Source organism: Acomys russatus, chromosome 7 (assembly GCF_903995435.1).
Source record: "Acomys russatus chromosome 7, mAcoRus1.1, whole genome shotgun sequence".
In the NCBI taxonomy this organism is placed as follows: domain Eukaryota; kingdom Metazoa; phylum Chordata; class Mammalia; order Rodentia; family Muridae; genus Acomys; species Acomys russatus.
This window is the reverse complement of record NC_067143.1, coordinates 14429566-14449264: the sequence shown is the minus strand read 5'-3', so window position 1 is coordinate 14449264 and position 19699 is coordinate 14429566. Positions and strand designations below refer to the sequence as shown.

General features: G+C 43.7%; 1 protein-coding gene across 2 annotated transcripts in view; it reads right to left on the bottom strand.

Annotated features, from left to right (window-relative positions):
• Oca2 (OCA2 melanosomal transmembrane protein) overlaps positions 1–19699 on the bottom strand; it is a 274814-nt gene that overhangs the window by 190683 nt on the left and 64432 nt on the right. For both annotated transcript variants that reach the window (XM_051148641.1, XM_051148640.1), the window contains 7 exons: positions 11628–11699; positions 9548–9613; positions 6689–6745; positions 5985–6109; positions 4906–5044; positions 2141–2273; positions 776–923 (listed from right to left, as the gene is read on the bottom strand). In XM_051148641.1, coding sequence (XP_051004598.1) covers positions 776–923; positions 2141–2273; positions 4906–5044; positions 5985–6109; positions 6689–6745; positions 9548–9613; positions 11628–11699 — 740 coding nt within the window. The remainder of the gene's footprint in view (positions 1–775; positions 924–2140; positions 2274–4905; positions 5045–5984; positions 6110–6688; positions 6746–9547; positions 9614–11627; positions 11700–19699) is intronic.

The window sequence follows — 19699 nt, the reverse complement described above, 5'->3', positions numbered from 1 at the left end:
TTTGAGACAGGGTTCCTCTGTGTAAACTCAGCTGTAAACCAAGCTGGTCTTGAATTCACAGAGATCCTCCTGCCTCTGCCTCCCTGAGTGCTGGGATTATAGGCGTGTGCCACCACGCCCGGCTTGACATCTTTTGTTTGTTTGTTTTTGTTTTTGTTTCTCAAGACAGGGTTTCTCTGTGTAGCCTTGGCTATCCTAGACTTACTTTGTAGACCAGGCTTGCCTCGAACTCACAGCAATCCATTTGCCTCTGCCTTCCAAGTGCTGGGATTAAAGGCATGCATCACCATGCCCAGCTTGATGTCCTTATTCTTAGGAGTTGTATGCCTGGTGTTTAGGGGTAAAGACTTGAGTCACAGTCACACAACTCAGGGGAAATAAAGAACGGAGAAAGATGGAACCCAAATATGCAAGGGTTGCCATCATTTGAGTCTGTACTGAGAGCACACAAGAGTTCAATTTCTTTCAGTTTATATGTTTAATATCTTCCCTCCCTCCTTCCCTCCCTCCCCCCCTTTCTTCCTTCCTGAACTGGGCTTCACACACCCTATACAAGTGTCTTCTGCTGAGCTAATAAGCCCAGACTTTTTGTGGAGGCCTCTTTTTATTTAAGACAGGATTTCTCTACATTACCCAGGCAGGCCTTGAACTTGCTTGTAGCCCACTCAGCCCTTGAATTGTGTATTTGGAAATACTGGCCTATACCACAATGACCATCCTATTAAAAGTTTCCTTTGTAAAATCTGGAAGAAAAAAAAAAAGAATCCTGTGGTACCTGTGGAAAGTATGCAACCTTTGGGCCAGCAGATGCTCCAGAGCCAGCACTTTCGCCAGCAGCAGGCCTCGCACAGCTGTCTCCTCACGGCTAGCTGGACTGATGCGCTGTGCAGTCAAACGCCAGACATGAATCTCATGCTTCAGCTCTGCGGAGAAAGAAGTGTAAGGTGCTGAACCTCCCGGACCCTCAAACATCAGCAAGTGCCCCACAGTTCGTCACACGCCAACAATGTATGCCATCTTCCACCCAGCATAAGCTCTGAGCAGCAGGAGCTGTAAGGATGGAACCAGATGATAGAGGGGGCTCTGAAAGTCATCATGGAAGCAAGAAAGGCAATTTCAGCTCTGCCTGAAGAATAAAGTCCTCCCTCAAGCAGTATATTTTTAATTCTTTTATTAATGTATTCTTATGTGCTCTTGTTCTAGCAATGCCTTAATTCTAGGACTCAAGAACCATAGACCATTCTGCTTTCAGCTACCATGTATACATCATGGTTTTAATATGGGTTATCATGACTTCTCAGACTTTTTACTACAATGAATTATGTCTGGTTTGTGTTCTCCAAACTAGGTGCCATGTTATGCAGCAAAGTTGCTGGGGCCATGCTCTTGGACTTCCTGTCTCCTGGACAGTAAGCTACTATAAATTAGCCTCTCACTTGTAGCTTGCCTGGCTAGGGTACCGTTATAGCAACATAAATGAACCCAGCCAACCATCTGGTCTCTGAACGGCTTCAGAAACAGAGCTATAGAATAACAGCAGTGTGAGGATGGTTCTCAGGCAGTCATGCTTGGCACCCTCCAGGAGGGTATCCGGTAAGAAACAGGCAGCAGGAAAGCACTCCATCCCCTACCTCCTATGAGCTCCAGTGTGTCCCACAGGAAAGAAAAGTAATCAGGATGTGAGATGTTGGCCAGAAAGGAGCAAACAGCACTTTCATCTGTGACTAACTCAGACACCTTCTTATTGTGACAAGGAGAAAGATAGTTGGCCATCCATTGCTTCCTAAGACATTAAGCTATTTTATGAGGCTTACATTTAACCTCTATTTTACAGTTTGAAATTTAGATAGATAGATAGATAGATAGGGAAAAAGCCAAGGTGGCAGATGAAAACCAAGCCACCCTTTATAGATCCTCAGCAAACTCAGACTGAAGCATCAGAGAGCATCTTATTAGACAGGTTTGGGGTAGCTGTGGACAGTCATTGCTCCTAAGCGTGACTTAATCATGCCAGAGACAAATAAACACCTCCATGGTAATCCTATGGGAGAATGCCCCTCCTGCTTATGAGGACTTTCCCTGGTGCTGGGGGAGAATACTACAGTAAGAATCTACAACATGGAAAGATGTGCGTACTTACCGACAATCTCACTAGGCTCCTTGTTATAAAGCTTTTTGTTCCAATACAGGAGTCTGAGGAGTGGAAAGGAAACCAGGAGGACGAGGAAAATCCCAAGGAACATGTGCGCTGTGAAAGCAGCGAAGTCCAAGCCCTGGAAGAGCAAAGGAGCAATACATGAGAGGTGGGCCTGAGGAAGAGCTGAGGCGGGGTATGAGCTCAAAACACAGGGGACTCTGGTGACCTTCAGACAAGGGACCTGCAGCCAAACACTGATGCCTTGTAAGTCTGAAATGGTTAGTCTTGTTGTTATTTTGGTTTTGGTTTTCATTTTGTTTTTCTTTTGTGCGTGCGTGCGTGCGTGCGTGCGTGCGTGCGTGCGTGCGTGCGTGCGTGCGTGCGTGCGGCAGGGTTTCTCAGTGTAGCGGTGACTGTCCTGGAACTCCCTCTGTAGGCCAGGCTGGCCCGAAACTCATAGGGACCTGCCTGCTTCCACCTCCCAAGTGCTGAGAGTAAAAGCATGTGCCACCACTGCCCAGCTAATAAAAGCCTTTTTGTGTGTCTCATATTTTTTGAAAAAATAGTACTTACATGAATTAGAAGGAGACGAAATAGACTTTTACAAATAGCTCCAAACCAGACCTAGTCTACCATCACCGGGGCTAATGTGATGCCCCAGGATGAAAAAAGGTCAAAACATTGAATAATGTTATTTAATGGTTAATTTTTAAGACTTGACTTAAGTGCATGGTATGGATTGGGAGGAACATTCCCCAGCTAGACGGTCCAGTCTTCCCACTGCTGGCCACTGCTGTGTCTGCACAGAGCACTGAAACAGCCACAGGAGCCCTGGGGAGGAAGCCTTTTCCTTCCTCCCTGCTTTCTCTGCCTGCCTATCAGGCTATGTGGCATGGTCATTGGTTGAACGTGCTTCATATTGGTAAATATTACCCCTAGGCTGATTAGTTAGAGAAGAAGTCAACAACAACCTTGGTTATTTTTGCTCCTTGTTTGTTATTTATTTTTTTAAGCAAATTTGCACAATATCTCTTAAGCCCCAGTAAGAGAGATGAGGCCTTGAAGATGATTACCTCTGAGAATTCAAATAGTATCTATGAACAACTACTGCCATTAAGGAGGGTCAAGGGTAGCACAGTACTGTGAGGCATTGGGATCTCAGGTATTGGTCATAGAGGACACATCAGGCCGGCTGTGCCATGAGACATGATTACACAGGTAAAAGGTAACAAACCCTTGGGCTATCCGTGAGCCATCTTCCAACACCTCTCACAACATAGGCCAGGCTAATTGCATCAACCTCCCATGTAATGGGGCACAGGTGTGTGTCACCAAACCTCAGTCAGAACCCACCATGTTCTGGCAGTTCTTCAGTTGTAACACTACCTTGAAGTTTATATTTATCTATAGAATCCATACCCCAAATGTCTGATTGAACAATAGTTATATCTTAGATGTTCATGAAAATATTTAAATTTCTCTTAATTTAAAAATGAGCCTGGGGAGCTAGAGAGATGGATCTTAAGAGCACTGACTGTCTTTTCAGAAGACCCAGATTTTTTCCCAAGCATCCACATGGTGACTCACAACTGTCCAGTTACAGGTGATAGAATGCCCTCTCCTGTCAAGGGTATTGGAAATCCTCTTCTAACCATGTGAGTACCAGGCATGCATGCGGTGCACAGACATACACACAGGCAAAAACACCCATACACAGAAAATAAAAAATAAACAAACATTAAAAACTTTAACCACCTCCCCTTGGTGGGGAAGCCTGATGGCACTCAAAGAAAGGATAAGCAGGCTACCAAGATGAGACTTGATAGCCTATGACCATATAGTAGGGGTGGAGGTCCCCCTCGGTCTTAGACCTAAGGGACGGGAATAGGGTGAAAGCAGCGGGAGGGAGGGAGGAACGGGTGGATACAAGTGATGGGATAACAATTGAGTTGTAATCTGAATAAATCAAATTTAAAAATAAAATAAAATAAATAAAAAATAAAACTAAAATTTTTTAAAGTTAAAAAAAAAAAACTTTAATAACCTGAGAAAATGACTTAAATATAATACCAATCTACTTTACCTTTAAACCAACCTGGTCATAAAACATAATTATTGGTTTTAGAGAATATAGCCTGAGGAGGCAGGAATTCTGTATCCTGAGTCATTCTTTATTTGCTCAGAATGTAAGCACCAAAGTTTCATCTCATCAAAAAGGCTGGAACAATTGAAGAAAGGAGTGATGAGCAGAACAATGAAGAGAGTTTAAGTTAAGGAGGCCCTGAGAGACAAGCAGAGCAAAGCAACAGCACCCAACGGGAGTTACAGGGAATGCTTCACATGTTAATTTATCCAGCAACAGAAAGGAAGATCAGAAAAACCCAACGTGATAGTTGTCAGAACCAGCAGGGGCAGATGACTGAGCCGTGGGATGCTGCGACTTTCACTGAGCCAATTGCACGTGTGTCTGGAAGTCCTTACCACTGTTACAGCCCTTTGTAATCTCCAAGCTATTTCTCCTCGATGTGCTCAGTAACAAAACCACCTCCCATCATGTGACTATCAACACAGCTTCTAAATGCAGCCCTTTCATCTTGCAGGTGCCTCTCCTACTTCTCCTCTCCTAATCTTTTCCTTATGACCAATAGTGTGCACTGTGAATCCGTGAGGGGAACCTTGGGTCACATTAGTTAATAAAGGACGCTGCATAGAGTGCTCCGTTGAGTTGTGCGTTTCCTGAAAGCAGCCCTAGTGTGCTGTTACTTAACCATTTTTCTCAGCTCCTGGTTGGAAACAATGATAACGTTTGGGGGGTCCCCAATGGCAGTGGCAGCTCCTCCGATGTTTGTGAAGATCACTTCCGCAATCAGGACTTGTCGTGGATCAAGATTGAGCACCTCACACAACCTATGATGAACGTAAGAAAGTGATAAGGCCTGTGCGCAACCAAAATGTTCAAGGCACTTGTTTGTGCAAGGAAGGCCCACTCATGCCTGTGCACATGCACACACACACACACACACATACAACCTGTGAGAAGAGTGACACAAGGAGCAAACAACAGCAATGACATCCTCAGGCACCACAAGTTATGAGAATTCTTCCTAGTTGACGTATATGTCTTAGCTATCCCAGTGATGATGCACTTCTGCTTGCCCCCACAGTCTGCAGAGAGTACTGTGCTCTGTGTGTAGGGCCCTAGGAGAGGGAAGGACCTGGAGCAGGTGAATGGTACTGGCCAACATGTGCCTTCATCTGGTGGTGGGCAATCAAATCTCACCAGCCATAGCACTAAGCCAGCTGACTTAGTCCCTTATCTGCCTTCCTCTTTTCTGAAGAGACCCTGAACTCTCCTTCTGGGTCTTTTCTTTGAATTACTACCGTCATTACTTCTTCTTTGGCTGTGGGCCTCTACCTTGGCTACATGAGATTTGTATTGGAGTCTTTGGAAGTCCTAAACCCTGATTTGCTGAAGACTGAGCCCTGGGAATAGGTGGAAGGTGAAAATGTGGGAATCCATAGGCAAAAACCTGGTACCTGATGACCTCTGTGAAGTCCTCACCTCTGTTCCCCATGACAGTCGATCTCGCCTGGAAAGCAAGGCCCATGTCCTCCAGTTCCCCGTGGTATTTCTGAGCTATGCTGACCCCTGTGCCTGCCTAGAGTTCTGCAGTCACCCTGGAACTGGCTAGGTTAGAAGTGAGTGAGCTGGACTCTAGTGATGAGATGGATGCTATCCTTGCCTTTTGATAGATGTGAGGAAGGAACCTTGAACCAGGTGGTAGAACCAGAACCCGCATCTGCCCCATCCTGGTCTTGATTTCCATGTTGGAAATGTTCTACACACCTTATGGTGACAGGGGTGAAAAGGAGCATCGTGGTGACATTGTCTAAGAAGGCGGAAAGGATGGCAGCAATGAGACAGAGCATGATGATCATGGGCCACACTCTTCCTCGGGAAAGTTGGTACGCCTAGGACACACAGGAAGGAACAGACGGAATCAGCAGGTTCATACAATAGATGCTGTGCTTCCACTGACGACTCCAAGATATGAAGACCAAAATAAGTTCTCATTCCGAATTTCCAAAAGGTTTTGCTGAGGATATTATTTTTTAAAACAAATAAATGTTCAATTCCAAAAATTAAATACTATTTATTAAGAGTCTTCTTAAATGCAGAGCAGATTTTGATGTGTAGCTCTAACCAGCCAGTTCGAACACCATTATACAATTTCTGGGTGGAGAACTCTTGCCCTGAGTGCTCTCTTCCTTTTCTTATGGAAACACTACAAGTGTTGCTTTTGCATCATGCTTAGCACGGCAATTACACGCAGACTCCCTGAAGCCATTTTGAAAGGACGACGAAATTTTAAAAATTTTAATTTACTAAATATATAGTATTAGGAGAGTAAACAGCATTATCCAATTAATTGATGTTATTAATTATTGATCACATTTGTACCTATATTGCTTTGGGTATATATAAACAAGTACACTTATGCTATTTATATTTATTTAGTGTATGGCCAGTAAGTGCTACCCTACACCTACCTTTACAGCACAGTAATCAAAAAATCCCGTTTCTGAAAATATGGCTACTAAGATCATCTGTAAAGGAAAAAAAAAAAAGTAGTGAGAAAGATTTTTTTTTAATCAAAATACCACATCAGAACAATGTCAGAGTGACCCATCGTGAGTTTGAGCTCTGGTCAAGAGCAGCTCTGTATTGTTGCATGTCTGTCAACTTCAGCTACCCACATACAAACGCCCTGAGCAGAACCTCTTGCAGATGGTGGTGTTGTATATTCCTATACAGGGCATTGTCCTAAAATATGTTACCAACCCACCTAACCCTGACAACAGAGATCAAATGTCATCTTTACTCTGTTTTATAAACCAAAGATGACTTCATCAATCTTGCAGCTGGAAGCAGGGAAGGCCATGGGCAAGCAGGTGGCTCTTGTACGTCATTGTCCTTATCAGCAGCACTCAGAAATTTAATAGCTTTCAAGCTGTACCACATTTTGGTTTCTAAAATAATTAAACTGATTTTTTTTTCTTACCAATTTGATGGTCATGGACAAACTGGACTGTTGGTACTGAAATGGCTGACCTCCAGTCCTGTGTGCACCCAGAATGCTTACCTGTGTCTGAACTGATGACAAGTGATAAAAAGAGGCAGCCCATGGACTAATATACACAGTGCCCCCATTTATACTGTGTTTAATAAACCAGAAATTCCAGCAAGCCTGAACTTTCTGGATAGGTTTCCTATTTTGCATTCAATTTCTTCTGACTTCTAAACTTACAGACATCTGATATGGTCCCCTTATGTTATTTAGTTGTTCAAACCCTATCTTCTTCACAGGGCCAACACATAGGCTGGCTCCTCCATGAATTTCAAGTTCAGAGCACAGGCCTGCCTTCCCACCCTCTACCCACAATACTACATGGTGAATTCTGAGTGGGAAAGTACAGGTTCAAACCTTCAACAACAACAACAGAAATGGGCTTCGTTTACCATTCTGTACTTCAAGTCTCTTCACCTCTGGATGGCCTTTACCTTATGAAGGTGCCGTGAGAGTTTGATAAAATTATATGAAGTAGTTGGAAGACAGTGGGCCTAATACACTTTTCAAATAAACTGTATGAAACACAAATCCTCCCCAGCCAGATTTGACTCAGTACTACCCTTGTCAATAGCATCTCCTTAACTTAGCAGGCTCCTGTGGGGCTGTTTGTAGCATGCAGTACCTCATGTGAACGTAAGTAGGCACATATGGGTGGCAGCCTGTGTGGCCTTCTCTTGTTATAGGGATCCATTCTGTCATTGTCTGATAGAACAGGGACTGGGACAAGCAGTCTCAGGAATAAATCAGGTCAAGTAAGACCCATTCTATGCATGACCCTTATAGTCTATAAAAAGGCTATCTAAGTGCCTGCTGAAGCAGGTTTGTTTGGTTGGTTGGTTGGTTGGTTGGTTGGTTGGTTTTGGGGTTTTTTTTTTGGGGGGGGGAGTTGGTTTTTTGTTTTTGTTTTTGTTTTTGTTTTTGTTTTTTTTTGAGACAGGGTGTCTCTGTAGCCTTGGCTGTCCTGGACTTGCTTTGGAGACCAGGCTGGCCTCAAACTCACAGAGATCTACTTGCCTCTGCCTCCCGAGTTCTGGGATTAAAGGCATGCGCCACCACCGCCCGGCTCTGCTGAGGCAGTTTTAATTGAGAAAAAGAAACAGCGGGCCATTTCTATAGGCTAAATTCTGTCTCTCATCCTCAAAATCTGTATGTTGAACTACTAACTCCCAGTACCTCAAAATGTGGCTGTACCTAGAGACAGGATTTGTAAGGGTTACAATGAGGTCCTTAGAGTGGACCTTAACTGAACATGACAGCTGGCCTTATAAGATGATGAGATAGGACACAGATACATGGAGAGAAGACAGCCAGGAAGGAGCCTCAACAGAGGTCATCCCTGCTGACAGGTGACCTCAGACACCAGCCTCTTTAGCTGCGAGAAATAAATTTTCGTTCATCAGGCCAGTATGCACGCCAGGTTTTGTTACAGCAGTTCCAGCAAACTATTACACCATCCGTTTAACTTTTCTAGAAATAGTATATCACAGACATCTGGCAAGACTCCCTTCTTCTATCCAGACGGCCAAGCCCTGTGCATTTCTCAGCACCCAACACAGCTATTGGCTCCTCCCTGAAACTGGATTCAGAGCTCGGTCCCATCTTTCCATTCAGGGAGGGCGGCAGCTCTGAGTCCCTTAGAGCCCAGGGTAGATGCGAGCAGAAAGAAGAGGCTGTCTGGTGACTGGTGTTTTACAAAGTGAGACCCCCTCCACAGCGGATGAAGCCTCGGGGACCCAAGACCATGTGATCAGTCCCACTTTCGTCCAGCACCTTGCCAAATCTCACTCGCTCTAGCTTAGCTGCCTTACAACTCATATCCTACATTAGTCCTCTATGACTTCATCTTCCCTCGCTAGAAGCTGGCTACAGCTGAACAGTATGACAAACTGACAGATGCTTAGAACTTAGGGACATTTTTCTTTATATGATCAAAATCACTTTCCCAACCACCCAAATTGTTCCATGGTTCACTTATTTGGAGTATGTCTTTTTTTTTTTTTTTTTAAGAGTAATACCTCAAAAAAATTGCTGACTTTTGGAAATAACGATGCCACGTCATTGTTCAAAAGCCTTAGAACTGAATTCTCCAGTTAACAAGCCAGAGCTGCAGGCATCCCTCCTCCCTGGGAGAAATGAGCAGGGCCTGTGCTAACACTTCTCAATCAAGCCCTAAGTGTCAAGCCGTACGCCATCTTGAGCATAATGATAGGGTCAGAAGGCGTGGAACAGAGAGGGACCCCGGCTTGGGGCCATACCCTTCAGGGAGGACTATAATTACCATGCCAAACAGCAAGGCCAGCGTCTCAAAATCAATCCACTCCACCACATGGGTCAGGCTGGGTCTCTGTAACCAAAGCACAAATTTGCCAATTAATCCCTGTGCATCAACCTGCTGAGGAGCACGCTGAAAATGGGCTGCCCTTAATGCAAACCCACACGTGGGGCCAAAGTTGGAGCTGCTCCACCCGTTCCCTCTGAAATTGGATTCTGTCATTGCCGACTAACGATCATGAACCAGTGCATCTGTCACATCAAAAACACTCATGAAAAAAAAAGTAATCCTGCTCCTGGAAGCTCGAGAAAGAATTATTGCTGGAGTTGCAGGTTTAGTTCATACATGCCCTCCTCGGTGGAGTGATATGATTGACAGCTGTCTATTCTACTCTCTTAAGTGCCACTAGCACAAAGAGTGACTGCCAGAGACTGTCCTGCTGGGAAAGGGTTGCTCACTGGCTGACCCAGGGACTTCTCGATGCATGTGCCTACTATGTGCCACTAGACCAATCTTCCAAATGAAACAGAGTGTTTGAACCATATTCATAAGAACAAGAACATGAGACTCAGAGGCAATTCCATCCACTCCAGCCCAGATAGCACCCCACATGCCTGGACTGCCTCTGGCTTGAACAGCCCCCTCTTTCCCATGCTAGCAGTATCAATTCCCCAAGTCAGTTCCCTGAAGTCAATACAATCAATACCATTCCTACGTGTACTAGTTTAAGCATTAGCACTGCCTGGCAGAAGTGGGTCTCAGCCCTCCCCAGCAGAATAAAAGCCTTAGCCTGTAAGAAAAGGTTATTCACTAACGAAAGCCCTTGTCGGCTTTATTTCAAAATAAACCTGTGAATCTCATCATCTTTCTTCTTGCATAACTCAGCTTTTATTAAAAAGAAAAAACAATAGTTGAGGGTTGGGATCTAGTTCAGGAGTATTTGCTTAGCATGTATGAGGCTGTGGTCTCCATTCTAAGCACTACAAGAAAACAACTGGTTGGTTGGTTGGTTGGTTGGTTGGTGGTTGATTTTTGGTTTTTTGTTTGTTTTGATTTTTGTTTTTGAGACAGAATCTCTCTGTGCAGCCCTGGCTGTCCTGGACTCACTTTGTAGCCCAGGCTGGCCTCAAATGCATGACGATCCACCTGACTAAAAGCATGTGCCACCATGCCTGGTTAACAAAGTTTCCTTATCTTTAAATTTTAGAATTCAGGAATATTTTAGTTTCAGTTTAGCAACTGTTTACAGCAAGCCCAGCCAAGAAAGAGTTCACGTTCTTACAGCTGCTTTTAGTCTAGTTCTACAATGGCATTTTAAGTTAAGAAAACACCTCACAAATAGCTACCTCAACACACTTCCCTATATAGGTATTTAAATGAGTCATATTAGGGGCGGCAAATGACCTGTCGATAGTTTGTGGTGGAAAAGTCCAGCAAATTCTAAAGCTGCTGCTTTCAAATCCAGTTCTGTGTGTGGCCAGCTTTGGGAGGGCTCTGAGTGCAAGGCGGTGTGACCCTTCCAACAACCCTCTTCTCCACTTCCTAAGAAAACCCAGGCTCCCTCTTGCCCTTCATGTATTCTTCATGTTCCTATTAAGTGAGCGCCATTATTTACATCAGGCATCGCAAGGGCCTGCAATGCCACAGGGCAGAACCCCAGCTTCATAGGTCCACCTCCATGTCTCCTGGATGATGACACTAGATCCACTCCTAAAACCACTTGGCCCCACCCTGGGCAGAGGCATGCCTGAAGAGCCCTTCTCCAGCCCAAATGGAGGCTAATACCACATAGATGAGTGTGTGCTCGTATCCAGCAACAACTTCCTCTTTTTCTAAATTTATCTATTTTTATTTTACGTGCATTGGCATTTTGCCTGTGTAAGATCTCTGGAACTGGTGTCACAGACAGTTGTGAGCTGCCATGTGGGTGCTGGGAATTGAACTGGGGTCCTCTGAAAGAGCAGCTAATGCTCTTAACTGCTGAGCCACATGGAAGCATCACATAAAACAGCTAATACACCTGGAGTTACCCTGCGTCTGGCACTGCGTCTACTTGTAAGCCAGTAAATCAAACATAGCAACTTACATCTCCAACCACAGCCAATGCTGCTAATGCTGCCAGGGCTCCCAACATGGCTGCCAGGGTTCTGTGAACAACCTGAAAAGAAACACACGTTAAGCCTGTATAGGAACAAGTGTCCCGTGTGCTGTTGTAGACCACACCATTTCAAGGGGCTTGGTTTCTCCGCAGCCCTCAGAGACCAGCAACCACCAGCAGCCTACATTCTAGGAGAGTTGCTTTCCTTTCCAGAACAACTGTAAAAGTGTGCTCAAGGAGGTCTGCAGTAAAGTGTCATTAATTATTTACCATGTTCTCCTTAGACAACCGAACCTTTAGTTTCAGAACGTAAGTCATCCCTTTTCAGTTACTAGGACCACTGTAAAGTCAGCACATAGACAAATGCCTAATCTAATTGAGACTCCAGCATATAACTGAATTACCAAAGGCTCTCTTCTATTTATCTTATAGTCCAGTGGAAATAGAATTTCTAAGGCCTGGAAAATCTGAGCCTGCATACACTGCCTCTGAGAATGCAAAATGGTGAAGCAACTGTGGAAGACAGTTTGGCTACAGTTCCTTAAAGAGTTAAGCATGAGTTTAGCATATCATTTAAGAATTCTACTAGGAATCTACTAAACATAAATGAAAATGTGTATCACACAAAGGCATGGATGTTCTGAACAGCATTATTGAAATCAGGCCAAACCTGGAAATATCCATGTGTCCATTTGCAACTAGATTCAAAGTTCATTCCCAAATAATTTTATTACTACTTTTTCTTTTTAGTATTTGATGTTCAGATTTTTAATAATTAGGATAATTGTTTGATTATTTTTATTTAATTTGTAATTATTATCATCATTTTGGTTTAGGGTTTTTTCTTGGGGGTTTGGGGTGGTGGTGGTTGTTGTTGTTGTTGTTGTTGTTGTTGTTGTTGTTGCTGAGATAGGATTTCTCTGTGTAGCCTTGGCTGTCCTGGAACTCATTTTGTAGTTCACACTGATCTTGAACTCAAAGATTCACCTGCCTCTGCCTCTTGAATATGCTACCACACCTGTCAGTCTATTTGTTTTAAATCTAAGTACCTAAAATTTAACACATCGCTACTAAATTGTAATAATTTCTTTCATTTGTATTCTGCCTTTCAGTTTCAACTGATGGCACACATTAACACTTCTTCCTTGTTTGATGCTTAAGCGCTAGGCAGTGGGCTGGGCAAAATTCCTCCTCAGCTTTCAAACTCGGGAGAATAAACCTGAAGTTGAGCAGGCAGGGAAACAACCATCAGGCTCTTTTCTCTACCTTACACGGTGTAAAATAAAGATGGTTCTAACTAGTCTTGTATAAACTGACAACATGACCATTCCATAGTGCAGTGAAGGGCAAAGTTTTTTTGTTTTTTGTTTTTGTTTTTGTTTTTGTTTTTTGTTTTAAAGATTTATTTATTCATTTCGTATTCAGTGTTCTGCCTGCCTGCCTTCTGCAGGCCAGAAGAGGGCATTAGATCACATTGTAGGTGGTTGTGAGCCACCATGTGGTTGTTGGGAATTGAACTCAGGACCTCTAGAAGACCAATCAGTGCTCTTAACCTCTGAGCCATCTCTCCAGCCTGGAAAAATATTTTTATTGCCATTAATTGTTGCAAAAATACAAGTATTGTAGATATGAGAGAGAACAGCCAGAGGCATCTGCAAGAGTCCAGGGTAGGGGGCCATAGAGAGAAGGAGAGCAGAGAGAGGGCGTGGACGAATGTGGGAGTGGAGCACAGCTGACGTAGCAGGGTTATAAGGAGAGTGGGTAGCGTTGGGGAGGGAAGTCCGCGAGCTGGGACAGGTCAGGGTAAGGGGGGTGAATAAAGCTCGGATGCCAGCGTGGACTCTGAAATGTGTAACAGATTCTTGTGATGCTGAGGGAGCCTACAGGCCAGCATGCACCTTGGTAGGCTAACAGGCACCACAGGTAGCCATGTGTCCCTTCTGCCTTTTGGAATTTCCCTTGGACAACGGAAATCTATACTCCCAGCCCATGCACACTCAAATTTGACTCCAGAATAAACTATTTTTACTCGCTTTAAAGTGATTTGTTTGTTTGCCAGCAGTTATGATGTCATAACATGGGGCTCCACAAATGATCCATTCTCCAGTGGCGGAATCACCGGGATGGAAGCCAGGCACCTGGAAGGGCCCATTGGAGTCCAAGCCAGCAGGGGTTATCTCCTCGGGGGGGCGGAGGCTGACCTCCCTTGGTTTGGTCATCTATCTTTTTGTTAATTCCAGCTGACTAAGGATCCTAATTTCATAGCTCCCTTTTTTGATCTGCTTCCCAAGTTGTTGGTTTAAGGTATCTAGTTTGTTTAGGTGCTTTGAAGTACTTCGGTCTGGACATCAGCTTCACTTTGTTTGCTTCTGGATCTCTAAAGGGATTTGGATTTGGGTTGTTAGGGGAGCGCTGGAGGTATTTTGGTCTTTGTTTTTTCCTTTGGTGCTGTATCAGGATTGACAGAGTCAATGTGAAGGTTAGAACAGAAGGAAAACTGACCTCCTCAACAGCAGCAGGAGTCGTTAGTCAACCGTAAAGGGCAGAGGTCTCTCTGAGGGAATGGAGGCTGTGCCGCGGTGCAGGAGGCTTGGGGTTTTTATAAGAAGAAAAGGGAACTTCAGAGATGGAGGTGTTTCTGCAGATCTGTTCCCTGCAGTCTTGGGCAAACACCAATAGACGTTGGTGTGTTGGCCTCACAAGGAACTTCCTAGCTCCCAACGCCCTGCAGTAGCTCTCAGAGGGTCCTGGGTGAGAGGGAAATCTACTGGCTCTCTTGGGAAGACATGTATGAGGGGATTGGTCACCCAGTGTCTTGAGCACCCTTGTGTTTGTGAAAACGTGAAGGATAACTCTGAGACCCAATGAGAGAAAAAGGGGGGAAGGGAGGGTTAACTGGGGAAGTCTTTCCAAAAAGTAGCACATGATCCTGATTCAAAACATTCCTCCCCTAGCTAACGTAGATAGCACTTTTCTCAGCAGGAGAGAGAGAGAAAGAGAGAGAGAGACAGACAGAGACACAGAGACAGAGAGAGACAGAGACAGAGACACAGAGAGAGACAGAGACAGACAGAGAGACAGAGACAGAGACACAGAGACAGACAGAGACAGAGACATAGAGAGAAAAAGAAAAAGAGAGGGAGAAGGGTTTCAAAAAAGAGGAGTGTTTGGAGATAAGCCAACATCTGGAACTCAGGGTGTGAATATTTTATCTTGTGAGTATTTGGAAAAACAAGAGATCTAATAAGGATAACCTGGCTTTAGGGTTCCCTCAGTTGGGAACAGTTACTGTCACCAAATTAATTTGTCTTTCATGTTTAACCAAGCCAGGGCAGTTGAAATTTTAAAGATCACAAATGGAACAGCCTTCTTAATTAAAATAAAAAATGATCTGATTAAAAACTTAATTGAAATAGTAATTTGTAATAAGAGCCCTGCAGAAACTACATGTGAGTTAAAATGAGATACTAAAAATAAGGAATTAATTTTTTAAATGTTTTTTGAGTTTATATCAAAATTAAAGGTGACTTATAAAAATAACACCCTACTGGTCTTAACATGGTCCAAGAATGGAGTCATGTGAGGAGAATTCTGAGTGCTTGTGAGAACCCCCCAAGGAAACAAGAGTCTTGCGATCCCAGTTTCTTCAAAATACAGACTTGTCCTCAGGGTGTGTTTTTGTGCCTCTCTCGGGTGTAGAGGACAGAAGTGAGTTGACTTAGGATTATTCATTACAACTGGCTATTACTTGTTTATATGCCTCTGTGGAAAACCATGTCTTTGCCACGTGCAGTTTGTCCTTGTGGTTTATACACTTAGCTCATGTGATTCTTCTTAATCCTCAGAGTACAACTTGCCTGATGCTCTGAATAAAGCTGGCTACTGCATGAGACTCTGGTCACCTCATCTTAGGCTCCACTCCTCAGGTCCCACCACCTCTAGAGCCTCTCATCTCTTTTTCTGATCCTGCCTTTTCATTAGCTATTACCTAGCCATCTTATATTTTTCCTTGAGTAGTTTTTGTTTTGTTTTGTTTTGTTTTTAGCTCACATACTTAATTAGAATGTTTTTATTATTCAAACTAGTCCTAAAATTTCTTCCAGCCTTAAAGCCAGAAATCTCAGTCTGGCCTGAGTGGAGGTCTCTAAAACTTAGGGGCACTCCTGGGGCTCTTAGAAAGAACCAAGTTTTGTCTGTGCCCCCTTAGCAGCATTCCTGGGAACTCATGCTGAGACTCATCTTGAAGCACTATTGGTGAGTTTCCCTGTCTGTCTAATCTATCCTGTTAAACATGGCTTACATGTTGCCTGAGGCTCATTTGTTTCTGCTTTTCTGACCAGAAACCCACTTAATGTTTGAGAGCCTCTGAAACAAAGCAAAACAAAACAAACAAACAACAACAACAAGAATGAAAGGAAAGAAAAAAACACCCCCCCCAACATTTCCTAGACCCATTCATACTCTTCTCCTAGATCACATGTAACAGCACACAGCTTTTCCTAGGTGGCATGTGTTGGCATGCAAGCCGCTTCACAAACCTGCCTCCAGGTTGCTTGGCAGTATCTGATGTCATCACCTGCTGCCACCACCAGGAGCCCAGAATATAAAAGGACAAACTCACCTAGTTGAGCTCTCTCTCTCTCTCTCTCTCTCTCTCTCTCTCTCTCTCTCTCTCTCTCTCCCTCTCTCTCTCCTCTCTCTCTCTTCCTATCTCTTTGTTTCTCCCCTTGGGGCACCCCTCCCCCTCTTCCTGCTATCTCTTCTCCCTTTCTAAAATTAATCTGACACTACATGTGTTGTGTAGTGCATATTTCATATTTAACAGCATGATAAAACCTGATCCCCCCCCCCCACATTTTCCTAAGGATATGTGGAAAGCAGCCTGAGACACACTGTAAAACTCCTTTCCCTCAGCTACTGAGAGATTGGAGTTTTCTGTAGTCCGCATACAAACTTCATTCACCATTTGATCTTTTGTTACTAAACCTTTTCCCATCTAAAAGAGGTAGTAGTTTAGACTTTCTACTTTCAGCCCCCCAAACTAAGCTTAAGTAGATTTCATGTAATTGTGTCATGCGTGTCTATAATAATTGTTTTCATGGTTTAGGTTGTTTTCATATGTTGTTTGTATCAAAAAGTTTTAAACAAATATATATATATATATATATATATATATATATATATATACACACACACACACACACACACACATACTCTGTCGGCATATGTGTGGTTATGGGTTTCTTAATGTAATTTGCTCAGTACCAAATATCAAAGAAAGAAGCCACAACATGTACCCACTTATTTACTGGAGCTCTTCAAAAAGTCAAGAGTCTGGTCATTATCCCATTGTCCATCCAAGCATCATGACCAAGATTACTTGGTCCAAAGCTCTTTCTCAGTATGTATGCTGGCTTACAAGGCAGGTCACACAGATCATGTCTGTGGTCCTCGGTGCATGCTTAGGACATGTAGATGCAGCTGCTCCTCACTCAGAAACCCTGAAGAGCCCTATTCATGTCAGTGGAGAAACTTGATCTTTCCATTAAAAATTTTTTAAAAACTAGGCATATAGTTAGGTGGTAGATCATATGGTTAGCATACACAAGACAGGACCTCAGCACATACATGATCAGCTTCTGGTAAGAGTAATAAACATGTTTCATTGAGCTGTCTATAAGAAAATGAATTCAAAGACTAAAAGATCCAGAGGCAAATTTTTAAGAGCCAGAGATTATGGAAGCTTGGGACAAATTTCTTTTAGACATGCCAAGACCATTTCACTCATGAACTCACACAAGACCAAGGCAGTCAATATCCCATCATGGATGGAGGAGGGACACAGGAGGTCCCACCACTAAATGAAGACCAAGTGACAGTTGGTGGTTTCTGAAGGAAGGAGTCAGTTTTCTTTAAGGATGTGATTCCTGGTAGAAGGGATGAGGAGAAGAGGATAGGAGGGAGTGAAGGAGAAAGGAAGGGAGGGAGGGAGTGAAGGAGGGAGGGAGGAAGGAATGAGGAGGAGGAGGACAAGGAGGAGGACAAGGAGGAGGAGAAAATAGGGCATGAAGTTAGGAGGGAGAGGTGAGAAGTCTCTGAAAGGATATGAAAATACAAATACACAATAGAATTTTAGTCTGCTCTAAACAAAAGATATATTACAAACTTCAGGGAAATGGGTGGATCTGGAAAACATAATATCATGGGAGGATAATGCCGGGTCCAAATGAACCTCCACTGCCCCAAACTATGGCACCCATTCCCCCTCTACCAGAGGATCCCTAGCCTTGTCACTGCCAGAAGGGGCAAAGGGCTACTTGTGGTACCTATCAGCATACCAAAGTGCCTGCTAGCCTCCAGCCTTCCTCAGCATCACAAGCACCTGTGGTTCCTCTCAGCTCTTCTCACCCCACCCCATACCCTAAGCTCTAGGTCCTGGGCTTCCCTCCTCCAGGTTCTCATTTGCTTATAAACCTACTATTTCTGATGTGCTCTCTGTCTTCCACTCTTGCCCCCCCCCCCCCGACCCTCTGTCTTGGTCTCCTTTGCCCATACTCCTCTTTCTCTCTCACCACCCCATTCCTCTATAGGCTGGTCCAGTCTTTCTCTGCTCTGGACTCTCCCAGATGCCTCTAGCTATATACCCTCCTTCATACCTAAAACAAACAAACAAAATAAATAAATATATAAATAAATAAAGCCCTTCCCCTTAACCATACCTTGAAGTCATGAGCTCAGTTTATACAGGTAAGAGGCTAGAGACCAGCAGCCAGGGCTGAGCATTAAGCCACATGTGGCTGGGGCAAGTGGGGAAAGAGTTAAAAGAGCCTACATTTGTTTTGCTTATTTCTCATTTTAAAAATAATCAGCTATTTCTCAAATCAGGATTTCCTTGTACAGATAGGGGCGGAGATGTTTAAAAGGACAGTTAGAAAAGTAAAGAGGGATTAAATTCCATAGTGGGAGGCCAGGAAGTTAACGAATTCTCAGAAACCTCTTTGTGTTTCTGTTAATGTCTCTTGCTTTCGTTCAACTGGTAAAGCATGTTTTCAGGATGGATGGCCTGTCTGTTACCTGTTGTGGCTCCATGGCAAGCTGCATTCATCTAGTGTTGGCATAATGCTACTGTGGACTGTGTACAATTTACCCTTGCATATTCAAATGCAGATTTCTATACCACACTATCTGGTTTCAATCCAGACATTGCACTGTGGTGTTTACCATAAATATATCCTGTCTCAATTTTGTGTAAACATGTCACCATTTGTTCTATTTATTGCCAATAAAAACCAACAAGCCAATGCTGAGCAAGACAGAGAATAGGGTGGGACAACCTGGTCCCAGTAAAGCGAGGAGAAACAGCCGGAAGGAAAGGAGGGATCGATGTGGAGAGGATTGGGAAAGACCAGAAGAAATGAACTGGACTAGGAGATGAGTGAAAAGCAAGTATAATGTGGGAAATCTGAATGGGAGGAAACTATTACTAGCTTGGAAGTTTAGGGTGGAGTAATTATTGCTCAGGTTTATATAGCTGGTCAAGGAGTAACTTGATTTATTAAATTAAGAAATCAATATTAAATTTTAATAATCCTTCAACAATATAGTTTTTAATTTTTTTATTAAATGGAGTTTACTAAATGAGCATGGGGAGAGAAAGAAATAGGAGGAGGAGTACCCCAGAGAGAGAGAGAGAGAGACATAGCCAGAAGAAGAGAGGAAGACAGAGGAAGAGGGAGAGGTAAGAGGTGAGAGAGAGAGAGACAAAGAGAGAGAGGTGAGAGAGAGAAAGAGAGAGAGAGAGTGAGAGTGAGAGTGAGAGAGAGAGAGGTGAGAGAGTGAGAGAGGCAAGGTGGTCTGTGCTTTTATATAGCCCTGGGCAGGGCCACGCCCCTGTGGCAGGTAGGCGATGACATCACAGACAGGCAGACTGAAACAGAATCCTAACATTCTTCCCTTTTCCTATAATTAAAAAAATGAGGACATTGGATTGTTTTTCATATAAAGTAAGTTGAATTATATAAATTTAGGTAAGGGCAGGAGAAGTGGGCGGAGGTGGGGGG